Source organism: Camponotus vicinus, unplaced genomic scaffold (genome assembly GCF_025532165.1).
Source record: "Camponotus vicinus isolate PSW18456_S1 unplaced genomic scaffold, iyCamVici1.0 SCAF_14, whole genome shotgun sequence".
Classification (NCBI taxonomy): domain Eukaryota; kingdom Metazoa; phylum Arthropoda; class Insecta; order Hymenoptera; family Formicidae; genus Camponotus; species Camponotus vicinus.
In genome coordinates, this window is record NW_028141950.1 from 6,403,182 (window position 1) to 6,422,002 (window position 18,821).

The 18,821-nt window shown below is 27.7% G+C and overlaps 2 protein-coding genes across 5 annotated transcripts; both read right to left on the reverse strand.

The window, feature by feature from the left end:
• Positions 1–1,815: 1,815 nt before the first annotated feature.
• On the reverse strand, positions 1,816–16,668 carry LOC145965827 (proto-oncogene tyrosine-protein kinase ROS-like). 4 transcript variants are annotated; one of them, XM_083089548.1, is made up of 11 exons: positions 16,362–16,668; positions 14,588–14,806; positions 8,385–8,529; positions 7,739–7,832; positions 7,275–7,595; positions 6,791–7,093; positions 5,117–6,567; positions 3,776–3,877; positions 3,367–3,587; positions 2,625–3,101; positions 1,816–2,391 (listed from the first exon to the last, which is right to left on the reverse strand). In XM_083089548.1, exons 2-11 carry the CDS (start codon positions 14,732–14,734, stop codon positions 2,047–2,049), a joined length of 3,606 nt encoding a protein of 1,201 aa, XP_082945674.1. In that variant the 5' UTR covers positions 14,735–14,806; positions 16,362–16,668; the 3' UTR covers positions 1,816–2,046. The 4 variants fall into 4 exon arrangements, with proteins under 4 accessions (XP_082945674.1, XP_082945673.1, XP_082945672.1 ...); XM_083089547.1 differs by having other exon boundaries at positions 14,588–14,797; positions 16,315–16,668; XM_083089546.1 differs by having other exon boundaries at positions 16,315–16,668.
• Positions 15,769–18,600, reverse strand: LOC145965635 (uncharacterized). The gene is made up of 6 exons (XM_083089297.1): positions 18,503–18,600; positions 18,301–18,425; positions 18,017–18,206; positions 17,731–17,937; positions 17,252–17,604; positions 15,769–15,907 (listed from the first exon to the last, which is right to left on the reverse strand). The coding sequence occupies exons 3-6, from the start codon at positions 18,104–18,106 to the stop codon at positions 15,769–15,771; spliced, it is 789 nt and encodes a 262-aa protein (XP_082945423.1). The 5' UTR covers positions 18,107–18,206; positions 18,301–18,425; positions 18,503–18,600.
• Positions 18,601–18,821: the final 221 nt, after the last annotated feature.

The window sequence follows — 18,821 nt, forward strand, 5'->3', positions numbered from 1 at the left end:
ATGTTATTAAATATTTGAATAAATCGAATATTATTATTTGATATTGATAGCATCATAAATTTGTAAATTGTAAATTGTAAATTATAAATAGTTATAATTGTATTTTAATTATAATCTAACATTGATATTTTAATTGTAAAATACAATACCATTATGACTATAATTATATTATATGAAATTGTATTTACGATTGTAAATTCTTATGCAAATTACACGAAAAATTATAGAAAGTATACGTATAATGATTACATAATAGTAATTAACATAATAGTAATTCATTAAATTAAAGTATTTGTTTCTCTAGTATATATTTTTGGAATATTCATAAAAGAGTAACTGTTTGTATTTTCATGTCTAAGAGACATTAATAAATTCGGAAAATTTTTATATAAAATGTAAAAATTCGATGCTAAATTAATGATTAAATATAAGCATTATAAAATTTGACGAACACCTTCGTTACAGAATCGTGAGTCAATTATTATAAATTTAATGATATGCTTTCCGTTAGCTTTATTTATTTATGAATTCTATATCGCGCGGAACTGAATATTTTTAAAATAAATTATTAAATTATGATTGCGAAAATACCGTGTTCTTTCCGCGTTCTCTTCGCGTCCTTATACAAGATTATCATTTTAACGAAAGAATTTTATCGCTGTCCCTCTCGTCAGATAATATTCCTAAATGTTGCTAATTAAATATAAAGAAATGTCGAATAAGAGAGTGAAGATTCGATGTGATAAGTCAACGATTAAATATTAGCTTCATAACATTAAACGATCACCTTCGATATTATAGAATCGCGAGTTAATTATTATGAATTTAATAATTTGTTTCTTCGGTTATATTTGTGTATTTACGAATTTCGTCGGAAGATATTAATAAATAAATTAATAAATTACGGTTGCGAAAACACTATGTTTTTCTTAGATGAGATTGTCGTTTTAATAAAAGAGTTATCGTTGTTCCTTCCGTTAAATAAACGTTAAAAGTTGCGTGGCTCGTACCGCCGAGGAGTCGAAACGATTTTCATCATGGATTAAATTATTTCTCACCGGTTCGTGTGAGATCCATTCGCGACGTCTAGTGCCCTGTTAAAAATTGGGAATTTTTATTGTAAGGTTGGAACTAATCCCAGGTTTTCCTGGCAATTTCCGAAAGCAATGATTTTAGTAGTAATTCAACGACGATACGCTTCTTTAACGTCGAATTAATTTAAATAATAGTATATATATATATATATATATATATATATATATATATATATTGTTACGCCCGGGGCGGGGACTTCGATAGATATCGAAGTCGCGCGGTAAAGAGATCGGCCGCTCGCGGGACGCGCTAAATAAACAAGCACTTAAGGAAACTAATGAACTTTAATGCACTGCACAATTACAACACAAACGGTAACTCAGAACGTAAATAAACAATATTAATAACACGGATCGACTCATAAGAGAAACGCGTCCACACAGCCTGACAGCTGGCTCCAGACTAAAATGACAGCCGCCGCTGTCAACAACCTCTTGACAACGGACTTCTTCTCGTTCCACGACGGACTCGACCGCGACCCGAACCAGGGACGTAACAATATATATATATATATATATATATATATATATATATATATATATATATATATATATATTGTTACGTAACAATATATATATATATATATATATATATAATCGCAATTATTAGGTTTCGCTTCTATTACTCAAAAACACAAATTAAATATATCAGTATATTACGTTGTTTACAATTATGAAAACGGATGTGATATTTTTTAATAATCAAAATTTTATGGACGGTAAGATTAAAAAATTTCTTTTATTTTCATTGATAAATCTAATATTAAGATTAAACCTAAAAATAACAGACTCAATTTAGAAATATTCTAGAAATATTTTTTCTACAAAGATTTATTGAATCGTTTGGATAAATAAGATAAACATTAATGTAATTATATCGGCTAAATAGTACTATCAGTTAGTACTATCAATAGTATCGGCTAAATAGTACTATCAGTTAGTACTATCAATACTAACAGTCGACTGGACTCAATAAGGCATCTTCCATGTTCTCTCTTAATGCTATAATATTTTTCAGACAAAATTCGAAATTTGGTCTAGCATCCGCTGTACTCCAGCAACGTAGCATCAACTCGTACAATGGTGACGGACAGTTAAGAGTCATCGGCAACCTGCCTCCAGCACGTACATAATTTATCACTTCTTTATCAGTCTTGTCAATATAAGGTTTCTCACCCAATGATGTAATTTCCCACATTAATACCCCAAATGACCAAACATCGCTTTGAGAAGTAAATATTTCAATCATCAAAGATTCGGGTGCCATCCAGCGAATAGGAAACCAACGTTCTCCTTTCTAAAACATGATTTAAACAAAAATTTAATTTTCTGATTCAAGTTGTTCATTTTTAGAATATGTGTAAAATGAAAAAACGTTTATTTTTATCTCTTGTTTATATAAATAAAAACTATTTATATTCTATGTTACTTAAAGAAACAATGCACGATACTATTATGATAAAAAAATGGAAAGTATTTTCGAAAGAATTCATTTTTTAGTAATTACATTTTTTTCATAATTGTATTTACCACGCGATAATAATCATTTTTGTAGATATCTCTAGATAGTCCAAAATCTCCAATTTTGATGACACGATTCTCGCGATTGCTCGAAGATACTAAACAATTGCGACACGCTAGATCTCTATGTACGAAACGCAACTCTTCCAAGTAGCAACAACCTCGCGCAACATCTTCGCACATGGCGAGCAAATCCTGCAAACGCAAAGCAGACGAATCTGACGAATCTTGCAAATTTCGACAATCTCTCAAATATTTTAACAGATCACCAGTTTCCATCAATTCCAACACTAGTAAAGGAGAATCCCCATCTAAACAAACGGCCAACAATCTTAATATATGTTTGTGTCGAATAAGATTCATAAGCTTGGCTTCCTTTAACAAATTCTTTTTCTCATTGGAAGAAGCATCTTTCCGAAGCGTTTTTATTGCAACGGATATCTCTGTGCCCGATCTTTCTAAGTTCTTCACCTTTCCTTGATATACCTGCGAAATATTTCACACAAATTTATGTGCGTACTTCATTAGAAAATGTGTAGTTTAATGTCAAGTAATATTATATTTTACTTTATATTAAATAATCCAACAAAAATGTATAATAAAGTGCATGTTTGTTGTCTCATCTAAATTTTACATTACTTATAATCTATTATAAAAATTTATGTAATTTATATCTTTATTAGAAAATACATATCTGTTTTGTTGATCCAGAAATTAATTTGAAACATTGCTTGAAAAAATTAATTTTTACCATTCCGAATGCGCCGCTACCAAGAAGTTTTGTAATTGTAATTTGTTTACGTGCGATTTTAGTTATCGCACATTCATCCGGATTACAATGTAACATAGGATTGTAAATCGTATTGAATTGATCGTATTGGTAAGGTACTTCACGTAGAATCGCCAATTCCATATCGGTCATTGTTGTTGAAGAAAAAAATTGTTCATTATTACCTCTGCGTTGACGATACACTGTTATAAAATTTCGAATTAATTATGTTATAACATGTATTATAAAATCTGCTGTTTTTTAGTAAATTTATTCGTTTAGTTTTATATAAGTAAATAACTATTTTCAGTAAATGTTTAGATATTATATCAGATATTATACATATATATAATCTACAATTCAAGTCGATATCCAAATCAAATATACTTACAACGGTAAAAGTAGCAGACGCAGATTATAGTAACTATAACGATAAAACTTAACATCAATAATAAGTAATATTCTTTCGCTATTCCAGCAGTGATCAGAATATCTATATTAAGCAAAAATATAATTTTAATATCTTCGTGTGTGTATGTTTTTACAAATTTATTTTTACTTATAACTTTATTACAAAACTTAATTTTTTTAAATTTTAGGCCTATTTATATCTAAAAAAAATAGCGAATAATAATATAATATCTATGCAGCACAGAATGTTACAATTACTTTGCAACAATATTGCAATATCACAAATTGCAATGCAACATTACGGAAACATTGTAGAAATATAAATTAACAAAGTATGAATTAGACATTAGCAATATGATATTTATATTTTAGAAACATTTTAAAATTATAACATTCTTTAATTTATCTATAAAAATAATGTAATAATATATTTTTTATATTTGTATATATCCGATGAATTTTACTTTTTTGCAGAAGTCAAATGAAATAATGGCATAATAATAATATCAGTCGAGTAGATATAATTCTAAAATAAAGATAAGCATTGCTATTTTTTTTATTAAAATATAGATAACATTTTATATCAATGTTACAATATATTTTAAGATATATTTTTACTTCATGTACGAATACGATATTAATCTTCAAAGATAATATATCTTTTTATTATATTAGGAATAGATACTATTATTATATCTATCATTATATTTTTCTATGCATTTTTATGTACTTTTCACATGCAAATATATATAATTATAACGGATCTTTAAAATTTTTAAATAAAAATATAATTAGTAATGTTTAATTAATTCTATAACTATAATCTTTATATATATATATATATATATATATATATATATATATATACCCCATTTTAAGAGTATAAAAAACATTTAAAATAAAAAAAGTGATTCGTTAGTAAGAGTTTAAAGTAATTTTGTATAAAAATATAACATTTTATGTTATATGATTATGTTTAAATATAATTTCGCAATATATTATCTTAGATATGATTATCATAGATATTGCAAACTTCTATTTATATCAAGCTTTTTAATTTAATCAAATGTTTCTAAGATATTCATCCATCAAAAACAAAAATATGGTTGCAATAACATTGCACTCTTTCCAATATATTACACTGTAATATTGCTACAATATTTCATTGCGAAAAGCGGACAGCTTAACTTCATCACAATCTTCATAACAATAACTCAGCAGAGTTTCGCAATCGATTTGCAAAATTGCAATGTTTCAATAAAATTATTCTGCAATATATCTGCAACTTTATTGTGCTGTATGGGTATTTTCATTTGCTTACCACGTTTGCCAAGTGTTGAAAAAATAAATCTTTCATCAGTCGGCCATATAAAATATTCCTCATATTCGGGATATCTCAATATCAAGCGAAAGTTGTATGAAGTTCCCGATTGTAAATTTTCGACACGGTATATTACTTCATTGTTATAATTCATTTTAAAATAATTCATTGTTTGCCACTTTTCTGCTGCAATATCTTCGTACTCTATTGTAAAAAAGATCGTCATATTAATGTTTGAGATCCATGAAATATTCATGCTATTTATGTTGACCCCGCCCAAAGTAATATTGTTTGGTTCTGAGTATATGTGAGCGATCTTGCTTAAACTCTCGTTGTACAAATCGCTGAAATTACTTGGATACACTCGCACGTATATCAAGTAATCTTGTACTGGTAGCGACAAGTTCATCTTTGTGAAAAATCTGCCGTCTGCTATACGTTTCGGCACATTGATCAATTGTTTGCCCTCTTGTTGCGTGCCGTTCACTAATGTAACTGACTTCCAATGCACTTCGTAGGTCACGGCCACGCAGTTCAATTTCTTGGGTGGCATCCAATGAACTACTGCTATAGTAGGCGTCAAACCTAGAACACTTATGTTTTCTGGTGCATTAAGCTTGCCCGAAATAGTTTTTACTGGTATCACATTCGAATCCAATGGATTTATTGATAATTGATCAAAGTAAAAATTGCTTAAAGTAAACTTCAACTTGTACTCTGTAAATGGTGTTAAGTTCTGAATCTCGTAATATCGCTCGTACGTCTGCACATTGAATTTCTCAGACTTGTTGAGGTTGTTGTCTGAACAATGGCTTACAGAGATATTATATACAGTAATTGGTAAATTATATTTTTTGCATCCACTCTTTACAACCGGCTCCGGAAGATTCACAACGATGCTGTTTGCCGTTATATTCACATTCTCTAAATTATTAACTTTTTCGTCAGGTGTCAGACATTTCATTGGAGGATATGGTTGTAAAGATTTATCAAAAGCGTAAATTCTTTTAAGCATCCTTTTATCTGATCTTATTATTATCTTTTCAACATATTTGTATGCATTTGAGACGCTCTTGAGACTTGCATATTTCTTTTTCAAAACGTAGATATATTTAGTATATGGATGCGCTTTAGATGCTGAAATGTAAATGTTTGTTTTGTCAATCGTCATAGATTTGAATTGAACGTTATCACTTTTGTTTTCCTTGTGTAAAATCTCATTGCACATAGAAACGTTAATGTCTGTCATAAATATGTTATCATCACTTAACCAGTAGATTAACGGCTCCTCATTATTCATGTCATCAATTATTATATCATGAGAAGAATTCTTATAACGAAATAGGCAAGAGGATGAATTTATCTGAACAATTTGCTCATTTTTTTCATCGAGATATTGCATTATATAATGTCTATCATTTATCAAATTGTATAATAGGGAATATAAAATTCTAAAAAATATATAATTATTTTACTCATTATAAAACATTATTTTAACAAAAACAGAAACTTGTATGTAGTAAAATTTCGAAATTCTTATTATTATATAATAACTTATTATTTTTTTTAATTATGATCTTAATTATAAAACCACGTAAAATTATAGAAAAATTACAAATTTGCATAAATCTTTAATAGAAAATTATTTTTTCAGGTGAACGGTAGTAAACGTACCCCATAGACGGTGATACATTTAAATTGTCAATAACAATTTCTGATTTGACAATCTCATCAAATTTAATTATGCCATTTTCCCACATTATTAAGTCGAACTTTACAATACAATGGTAGCCGGACTCTTGATAGGTGAAATATAGATTTCTTGTTACCCAGTCAATGCAGAGATTATTTAGATAATGATCAAAGCTAGTCATTTTTGTGATATTATTTTCTTTAATCTTGAATGTCATTAGGTCATATTTGTTTATCCAATAAATTCTATTGTCTTGTATCGAATAAACGACATTTGATACATATCTGAAAAAATGGAACTATAAATGTATAGTAAAAAATTATAGTTGAGATTTCTAATTTTATAGTTATTACTACTTTAATGTTGATAATAATAAACTTGTGCATAATAATAATTTTAACTTTATAGTTAGTGTTAAAAATAATTTATGATAATTATAAATATTTTTTTTATCACTATACATACCCTATCATTAAGAAATTAGTAATGTTTAAATCCACGTCCATTATTTCCATACCTATATCCGTTGTGAGTAATAATTTAGGTATTGGATTTTCACGTGTAGTCGACACATTGATTAAATCCGTGTAAGGACCAGCAACAATTTTAGTATGCGCACGTACTCGAAAATAATATGTCGTGTTAGATGTTAGATTGTGCACCGTGTGCTCCAATTTTGTATTTGTGATATTTTTATCGTCGCAGGTTTCTTTAAAGTCCTTGAAGAAAGAACACTGCACTTGGTATCCTTGTATTATTTCATCGGTAAATTCAGGTTGGTTCCATCTGTAAAAAAATAAAATTTTAGTCATTTTATATTTAACAAAATTATTACGGAATTAACATTTTGATATATTTATGTCGTTGAATTTAAGAAAAAGGGAGAAAAATGAAAGAAAGAATACAAACTGAGAATTTAGATTCCTTACCTCAATGTCACAAAAATGTCGTTTACTTTTTCTGTGAATTGACTGTCGAATTGTACAAATGCTCTGAGAGATGTTGGCTTGCTCAAACTGCTTTCTAGAGATTTCAAGATCGTACATATTAACATAATTATATATAAGATTAAGTGGATTATCTCAGTAAATCAGAAAGAACAATTTAATGTGAAAATAAAGGAAAGAGAAAAAATAAATGTAAACTACAAAATATGGAAATTAGCACAGTATTGACCTTTAAAAACATAATATAAGAATTTTTTGCGTCATTTAAGATTTAGAAAAGTAATCGTTAATTCATGGCAAGAACGAATAAATAACTTTTAATAAAGTACTTTTCGAAAAGTTCCTACAGCTTAAGAAATTAGAAGTATAATATTTGCGACTGCTTTAAAACAGAGTAGCAAATTAATTAAATTGACTTTACCTTAAATTATGACAATTTTTATGTACAATGTTATGTTTATATTATGCTTTTCTATTTCCTTGTTGGACGGAATAGAATTTATATTATTCTCACTACTGGAAGATATTTTTAGATTTGATTTCCACTCTCTCTTCAATTTAAATTATATTTACACCTTTTCGTCATAGATTTTGTTATTAATGTTTTATGCATTTTTTTGCAACTTACCGATAGATTCTTCTGGAATCATAAAAATGTTTGCAAGTGGAACTTCATCGACTTCTCGCTCATTTCTCGCAGTACTATCAGAATGACTCCGGTTAGATTTGAAATTTAGTACATGATGATCACTTTTCTCGGACATTGAAATATCCTTCATAAAGTATAACATACGAAAAGAATTAAGTGAGTATCGTTAAAGCGGTTGTTTCTGGTGCTTTTAATGATAAATTATTTAAATTATAAAATTAAACGAAAAATTGCTATTCATTTTTTGTTTGCTTAATAATACCGGTTTGATATATACCATTCCTAAATTATATAAATTGAATGTAATGTAGTTTTATTCATATCGTAAAATCTATTTTTTATTTATTTTTTTTAAGACATGTATATCAAACATAACTCATGTCAAAAATAAAATCAATCAATAGGTTAACGAGAGTCAATGAGGATTCATAACAGCTTTTAGCAAGTAGTACAAACGAAAGTGTAGCTCTTTGTAATTATTAAAACAATTTTGTTTAACGATTTGATTCTTTCTCATGATAGGTTAGTTAACTCTTCTCAATTTTACCGTAACTCAAATATTTCTTTTCAAAAATTCGCCGATATTACTAAAGTTTTATTAACGTTGGTATTTCAAAAATAAAGAAGTTAAAAATATTGTTTCTTTACAGTTATTAAATATTAGTCATAGACTTATATAAATTCTTTTATTTATAACCTTGTCAAGTTTTTTCTCGAATGTCGTTATATTTTTAACACAAATCCTGGAAATGATAGTATAAACCGATAGTATAAACCGATAATGCCTCGAGAAAAATATGTGGATATAATTGTATATAAATGGATATATGTACAATGAAAATTAATATAAATTTTAGTGATTGTTATTGAATATATTGTCGATCGAAATATTAGCGTTAATAGATACAACTTGAAGAATGTTTGAGGAATGATTTTCTTATTAGACAGATTTTCTATTTCGATATTTAATAGCTCTGTGCTGTTATATAATTATTCTTAACACAAAGAAATGATGCTAACTTTCTAAATTAATTTCATAAAATAAAATCTACATTAATATAAAGCTTACTATCAATAAATATTATTATTTATATCTAGGAAAATAAGGAAATTTTAAAAATTGAAGAAAAATAACATAAAAATCTGTTGAAGTGCCATCGTATGTATATAATAATGTAGCAGATAGTAGACAGAAAACTTCATTAATTTTAAAAATTATTTTTAGAAATAATAATTATACATATACAGGGTGTCCGAAAAGTCCAGGAACGGTCGAATATTTCATAAACTATGCACTTTAGAAAGAAATGTTTCAAACAAAAGTTGTATGGCTTGGAGGGGCCCATCAGATGGTTGCAATGATTTGACCTTGGAGAGTCATTTGAAGGTCACGTGAAGGTCACCGTCAATTTCTTAAATGGAGTCCCTTATTTTTTATTGCATATTGTAGTTTATCTCGAGGGCTTTCCAAAACACTATAATAAAATATTTTTCCCTCAAGTACTTTTTGAGTTATAAGGCTTGAAATCATTTCTTAATTTTACATAAACCGTAAAATATCTTGTAAAATATTTATTTTTCGATTATCTTACTTTAATACTTTTATGTATAAAGTAATGAGAGGAATCAATTGATGTAAAGAAAGCACATAGTTGTTTCGAAGAAAAAATATGTAATTTGCAATTAACAATTACATATTTTTTCTTAAATTTTTTCTCCTCTCATTATTTTGTACATAAAAGTATTAAAGTAAGATAATCGAAAAATGAATATTTTACAAGATATTTTACGGTTTATGTAAAATTAAGAAATGATTTCAAGCCTCATAACTCGGAAAGTACTTAATGAAAACTAACTTAATTATAGTGTTTTGGAAAGCTCTCGAGATAAGCTACAAGAATATGCAAAAGCATATAGGGTGTCCCATTTAAAAAGTTGGAGGTGACCTTCACATAACCTTGACAACGCTATTCGAGGTCGTAATAATGTTGCTGTGTAATGCGCCATATAAAACCCTATAACTTTTGTATGAAACATTTTTTTTAAAAATGCGTATTTTTCGAAATATTAATAGGTTTCCACACTTTTGGTAAACCTTGTATATCAAGGCTACCAGATTGCATACGCTGCGTCCAGCGGCGGCATGATTTCTATCCCCACCACTTTCGCGCACTAAAACATAAGCTCTCATTCGTGTACGCTCGACGTTCGGTTATCTTCGGTTTACAGAGAAAGACGGATAGATTAGCTTCTGTCCCCTTCTCTCCTGAGAGGTCTATTGTATCTTACCTATCTCTCTGAATACAATAGCTGTGTGATCTTCGAAATCTCGAGCTGGCGAGTTGGCGATGCAAGTTGCATCGTTGCAAGTATCGCAGCGATACTTATTATCACACATAATATTTTTCTACTGATTTTTTTTTATAAAAGTTTATATGTTGTTTAAAAAAGAGAATATAACATATACAAAAACAAATTTTACATATTTTTATCTAAATTTTTATCTAAATTTTTCCACTCTTGGCCAATATGTACGCTTTTTTATTAAAAAAAAATTTCTTTAAAAAAATAATTGTCATAAAATAATATTTAAATTTATTTTAATAGAATTGTATTTTGTTATTATTATTTTGTATTAATGTATGACGTACATCTTGTTGCTCAACGGAAACCGCAAGAAGGTGGTGGTACATTTCCATTAAAAAGGAAATGTAAAAAATTTAATAAATGAATAATATTAAAATAAAATTAAAATAAAATAATAAAATAATGATAAATAATAAATAAAAATAAAAATAAAATTATAATAAAATAATAAAATATAATCAATTTTCTAATTGATAAAAGGTCAAAATATTATTTCCACATTTCCTTACATACACACACATATATATATATATATATATATATATATATATATATATATATATATCTTTACACACTTATTTATTAAGTGATGTATATAAAAATTTATTTTAAAATTATTTATCGCAGGAAGGGCCTGCTACGTCAGCATCCGCATGGACTTTTAAATTGTTTTTATTAGCGGCATATAATTTATCCGCCGACATAAGAGTTAATTGCTCTTCACTAATGAGCATATTTAAAGCTGTTTCTCCTCTAGTTTTTAATGCGGACTTAAACACATAAATAGCATTAACGGAAACCGTTGAAAATCTATTACGTGTTTTCGTTTTTAAATTGTTCAAAAGAGAAAACATTCTATCAGGATCGGCATTAGAATTCGAAGCGTTCGAATAGTATTTATAATATTCGTTAAAGTGGAATATTTAGGAACATTATTCGTGTGCCGACGTTGTAAAATTGCTTTCCACATATTGTCAAAATTTAATTTAGAAAAATTTTGTTTTTCTTCCACTGTAAGGTCTGATGCTAATGCAATCCATTCTTTTTTTAAAGCATTTTCATCAAAACCGCCGAGAGTTTTAGCTACGAGAGAAACATCATCAAATGATGTTTGTCTATTATTATCGAATAAACTTACAGATGAAAAACTTGTAACTTTAATAAAAATTCATTATTTACAGGTAACCTTTTACAAATTTCTTCTGCAACAGTCACATAAAATGTTAAACAGTTCTCTCGAACAATTTTAACTATGTTTATGTGATCTTTCAACGTTAATTCGTTCAGATATTCCTCACATTCTGATCCCAAAATAATTTCATTAATAGGTTTTTGATTTTCTTTTAATGAGAATATAATATTTGAAGAAAATGGTTTTAAATATTCTTCTTTTATAAAATTTCGAAAGATTTGGAAAAGAAAGTTTTTAGATTTTGGCTGCAATAAATGGATCCTCGTTTCTGACGCTTGAAAGAATGCATTAAATGCGTTAAAAAAATTTAAAACATTTAAAAAAAAAAAATAAGCTTTTTATCTCTATGTTGGTCATCATAGATAATAAATATTTTCCAGAATTTGTTTTTTCACTCGCAACCATTTCAGTAAGAAAATATTTAATGGTATCCCAAGATTCAAGAAGTCGTTCGATGCATAAATAATGAGAAAGCCAGCGTGTGTCACATAATTTTAATATTTTGTGATTTGTTTCTTGGAAACATTCACAAAATTCGTAAAAAATAGCCGTACGTTTGGGACTGCTATTTAAATATTTAGCAATTTTTTTAAGAAATTCATCGCAATATGCAGGCATTTTAGAACAAGCAGCATGCGCTGCTAATGCGGAGGAATGGCACACGCATGAAAATGTTAATACATGTGGGCATATTTCTTCCAATTTGTTTTTAAACGATAAATGTTTCCCTGAAACATTGAAGCATTGTCGCATGACAGGGCAACAATATTTAAAAATGGTATCTGTAATTTTCACATTTCACTTTTAAATGCATTGAACAACTTTTCTGCGCTTGAATCTTTGGCAATATTTATTAATTTAACTAATTGCGAGCGAACATCTAATGTCTCCGGATCAACGTATCAGACAAAAAAAGTCATCCATTTATTATTAGTGAGATCAGATGTTTCATCGATAAATATCGAAAATTTTGTGTTTTGAATAATATTGACAACACGATTAGTCTCAACCGGGCATACAACGTTTGTAATAATATTTGTACATTTTGTTCGGCCCATACTCATACTATTCAACACATTAGGATCTTTTCCTATATGTTGGAGAAAATTAAGAATTTCTTTTGCCGTTTGATAAGGAATATTTTTCTCAGCAATTAATGTGGCATATCTGATTTCCGCTGATTTCTTACGCTCATCAAAAGATAAAAGTGATTTATTAATTTGTATATTTGAATCCTCATTCGAAACTCTTGTTTCAATATAATTTTTTTCTTTATTTATATGAACATTAGATTCTGCGTGACGATAGATTTGCGATAAACTGCCAGCGATAGATTTATCACAAATCGATATATATATATATATATATATATATATATATATATATATACAGGGTGTTAGAAAAGTCTGGGAACGGTCAAATATCTCTAAAACGAAACGTTTCTGAGAAAAATGTTTCGAACCAAAGTTGTAGGATTTCAAAAGATCTATTTACTGGCGCTATGAGTTTAACCTTGGGTGGCGTCGCCAAGGTCAGAGCAAGGCTAGAATTTTTTAAATGGGACCCCCTATTTTTTATTACTTATTCTTGTAGCTTATCTCGAGAGCTTTCCAAAACACTATAATAAAGTATTTCTTCATTGAGTACTTTTCGAGTTATGAGGCTTGAAATAATTTCTTAATTTTATATAAACCATAAAATATCTAGTAAAATATTCATTTTTCGATTATCTTACCTTAATACTTTTATGTACAAAATACTGAGAGTAATCAATTGGTGTAAAGAAAACATACAGTTGTTTTTAAGAAAAAATATAGAATTGTTAATTGCAAATTACATATTTTTTCTTAAAAACAACTATGTTTTTTCTTTACACAATTGATTCCTCTCAGTATTTTGTACATAAAAGTATTAAGGTAAGATAATCGAAAAATGAATATTTTACTAGATATTTTATGGTTTATATAAAATTAAGAAATTATTTCAAGCCTCATAACTCGAAAAGTACTCAATGAAGAAATACTTTATTATAGTGTTTTGGAAAGCTCTCGAGATAAGCTACAAGAATAAGTAATAAAAAATAGGGGGTCCCATTTAAAAAATTCTAGGTGACCTTGCTCTGACCTTGGCGACGCCACCCAAGGTTAAACTCATAGCGCCAGTAAATAGATCTTTTGAAATCCTACAACTTTGGTTCGAAACATTTTTCTCAGAAACGTTTCGTTCTCGAGATATTTGACCGTTCCCAGACTTTTCTAACACCCTGTATATATATATATATATATATATATATATATATATATATATATATATATATATATATATATATATATATATATATAGAGAGAGAGAGAGAGAGAGAGAGAGAATAATACAGTCAAATTTTAAAATAATTTTTAATTAAATTTAATATACTCTATAACATCCATTTGTAAACAAAATTTCGAAACTTTATCCATCTCTTTTTTACAACATCATACATACTTTTTTCTTTCATATTGAATTGTTTTGTTTTATCTTATCTTATTATAGGTAGAATATATAATTTATCATCATTCATTTTTAGTTACACTACTGCAATAACATTCAATTGTTTCTTAATCAAGCGAAAAATATCTCCTACCTGCGTGAAAATTAAATCCGGATACATTGAAACACTATCTTCCTGGAAAATGTTTGACGTGGTATAATCCTTCGGCGTGATAGTTGCCTTTGTTAGTATTAAACCTTTCAATAAAACACATAAAATTGTTCCAAACATAATTTGCATTTTTCGTAAACGTTTGCACTCAATCGGTTTCTGTTGAATCCTCAATTAGTTGTTTTTCTCACTCTACTAATTCTGATGTGTTAATCGAATTAATATTAATTCATATATATACATATATTTTCGATAAATTCCTTAAAACTCAGTTTTAACGAATCGCAAGTTAATATCTTCTATTATTATGTTTTTAGATTTCTCTTTATAGTCATGATCACAGTATATATCTTAAGATTAAATTAGAGAATTCTTAGTAAGTTAATAATTTCTATTTCTTTTTTTAGAAGAACAAATGACAATGCAAAATGGTATATATTCATTGGATTGTATCGCAAATACAGGAATATAATTATTATTATCTTTCCTTTTTCATTAATATTATAGTAGAAAAGCAGTCAATAAAAAGATAACCACAATCAAATTACAAACGATCAAAGAAGTTATAGAATTATAGATCTTGTAACATTTTCAGCCATATTCAAGCACACGCAGCGTGTAATCGAATTCACTTCAATATTTGCTATATCTTTTATGAAATATGTAATTATGACAATTCGTTCGTACGATTGTGTTACTACATTCAATTGTGTTACTACGTATGCTTTTCAAAATCCATTATTTGTGAGTAAAAATTGATATATAAATCCACTCTTTGTACATAATTTTTTGTGATATTCATATGCAGTTTGAATCAAACGATAAGTAACGCGATAGCGTTTTGGCTCGATCATAATAATAACTGACTTCCAATGATCAATCTAATCATGTGTTGCCATGACTCAGAAACCGGGTCTTGATGCCGTTTTCCTCACTCAATGTGCATGCTAGCGGCCGAACGTCGCGAAAAGCGGTACTGTCTAAGTCGGTCTAGTGATGGTAGCAAAGAGGTCACCGTCGCGTAGAAAAAGAAAATATAATAATTTATTATATGATTTTATATTTTATGTAATATATACATATATATTATTTTATTATATTATTTTATATATTATGTATAATATCAAATAAACATATTCTATGTTAATATATATATTTTTTTCCTACGCGACGGTGCCCTCTTTGCTACCATCATTAGACCGGCATAGACGGTACTGCTTTTCGCGATGTTCGGCCGCTAACATGCACTTGGAGTGGGGAAAACGATACCAAGATCCGGACTCTGACCATGACGTCTTATAGCTAATAAGCATACAGCTAGTATTCCGTTGTAATTTATAGCTAATAATAAGCATACAGCTAGTATTCCGTTGTAATTTACTTTTCTCTACGAAAATACTTGGCGTTATTCCAAAAAGAATTAAAATCTTTAAAAATTGTTTGACAAAAAGGTTATATATGTATAAAACAAAAATAGTTTTATAAATAAAAATAATTATATGTATATATAATTGTTTAATTTAAATTTTATTAAACTTTTTATATTAATTTATTTTTGAGTATCTTCTCTTTATCCTAGAGGCACGTTTACTATATAAAAAAATATTCTGATTATAAAAAAAATAAGAATAGATTTAAAAAAAGTGGTTTATGCGTTTTCTGTACATTCACATAATGCAGTTTGAATCAAGCGATACGTAACGCCATACCGTTTTTGCATTATTATAAATAAGTACAAATTTATCGTAGCACATACACAACTAAAATAAATAATATAATTAATTGTACGAGCTTTTATTATCATTATTATTTGCATTGAATAAACTTATAATATTGTTGCGTCCGCGGAACAATATCTTTCGATCGCACGCGACAAAGATCGGCACCCGCGTATTCGCTCGCGCACACGCTCGCGCACTCGTAAATAAGAACTCGTATTTTAAAGAGAACACAGGAACTTTAATAACACCAGAATGCAACGGGATAAACAATAATATTCGCTCGGAAAATCAAGACGCGTCCGCGCAACTTGACAGCTGGGATACGACTCGACTTACTGCAAATCTTAATGTTATATTTACACGTATAAATGCGTAAATTAGCTGACGCTCTTTTTATACGTTTCCTGCTGCATAACTTATATGCACTTGATATATTTTAATTTAATACATTAAAACGTGTTAATTAATCATATTTAAATACATTAATTTAATATATTTAAAATGTATAGGTTTCAAATTAATGGTACATTACAATAAAATGCTTGTTTGAAATTTGTAAAAATATATTTATTTTTACAAAGAAATACACATATATTTTTTCTCTAAATAACCTTACCATATCTAACTTTAGAATTAAAATTAAATGATTATAATAAAATAACAAAATATTAAAAAAAAATAAACTGTTCATATGCTAAATTTTTTTAATAAAGGACTAATGTTTACTACTTTATATATATATATATATATATATATATATATATATATATATATATATATACTATATTTAATATATTTATTATTTTATAAATATATATTAAGTTCTCTATAAAATAAATTTTATTAACTTTTATAAAATTTTAACTGATTAACTTCTTAGCCATAAATTCTTCAATCTAGATTGTTGAATAATATATTTACTTACTTCGAAAATATTGTGTCGCTATTAGCCGAATTTAATTCTTTTAAAACATTGTCACGTTTGCGAATAAATATTGTCACAGCAGTAGATCGACTTTTAAAAGAAGTATTTAGGATTTCATAATCGATATACTCCAGAACATTTGCGTAATATGTTGAGTACTCCAAATGCCAAACATAATATGCACATAAGAGACCTATGATTACTTTGGAAACAGTCGGCTGCGGAATTCTAATTTTAATTGCTTCGTCAGCTACGATGTATGCTGCTGTAATTTCCCCTTCAACTGATGTATATATTACGACACGTGGAACTTCTTCTTTATTCGTCTTAAGATGTTCAGTTGAAGACAGAACCTAATAAGGATACATTTTTAAGTAATTATTTAGTTATATGTATAAAGTATAATCAGTATCTTTATAAAATGCTTGTAAGAAATGATTTAATTATAAGTACAATTAATAAAATGTTCTTGAACTTACCTCTTTTACTGTAAATAATACGGAATATGTTTTCTTTGATTTTTTATTTCGGAGTTCATGAAATAATTTTTCTATGATGTGTGCCTTTGTTTTCTCAGTAAAGTCCTGTACAGAAAAGTATTTCATCAATTTATCGATCATGGAGTTTGTTTTGTTAAAAAGTAATTCTTCCGTAATAGATTTGATATTTAAAAATTCAAACAGCATCTGAAACAGAATATTAATATTAATATTTATTAATAAAAAAAAATACAAAAAGCAATTAGATATTTATAAAGTAACATACCATTTCATAATGTTCCAATGACGGATATTTAGTTACTAAATCAACAATTCCAGTGGATTCTTTTTCGATCCATTGCCTACGCACGGACATTGTAATTTTTAAAAGTTGCTTCACATGTGATGCATTGATATTGACAAATTTTTTTCCCAATTCTTTCAAAGCATTTTTTATGTCAGAATCATTTAATACTCTAAAGAGAATGTTTATAGCAGTAATTATTGATATCATTAATTACTTTTCTTTTTTACTATTAATTTTTTAATCATTTTTAATTTTAAAGTTACGAGGTAGGCGTATCAACTGATGCGAGAGTAATAGGTTTGCCTTCATGGTCTCTTTTTTGTAGCTGCTTTTTCAAAACAGATCGATAATTTCGAATCCATGTACTTAATTGAATCTTGACAATTTCCTGTGAAAACAAGAAATTAACTCATCATGCAGTAATGAGAAGGTATTATAATTAGCTATTAAATATATTATACTTACATTATCAGCAGTTGTACCTAATTTAAAATATATTTCCAGTTTTATAAATATGATGTTACTCTTTTCCTACTTCCATGCAACATCTAAACCTTATTCCCACAAGTAATCTATTCATACAAGTTATGGTTACGCAGAAAAAGATGATCTATGTACATAATTATATATAAGTATGTATATCTATAACTCTATAGTTCTATAGTACATAATTATATACATATATATACATATGTATGTGTGTGTGTGTAGAAATTTACATATTTGACTGCGCAACCATAATTATAGTTACACAGACATTTATTACATTTTCCTGCGTAGACAC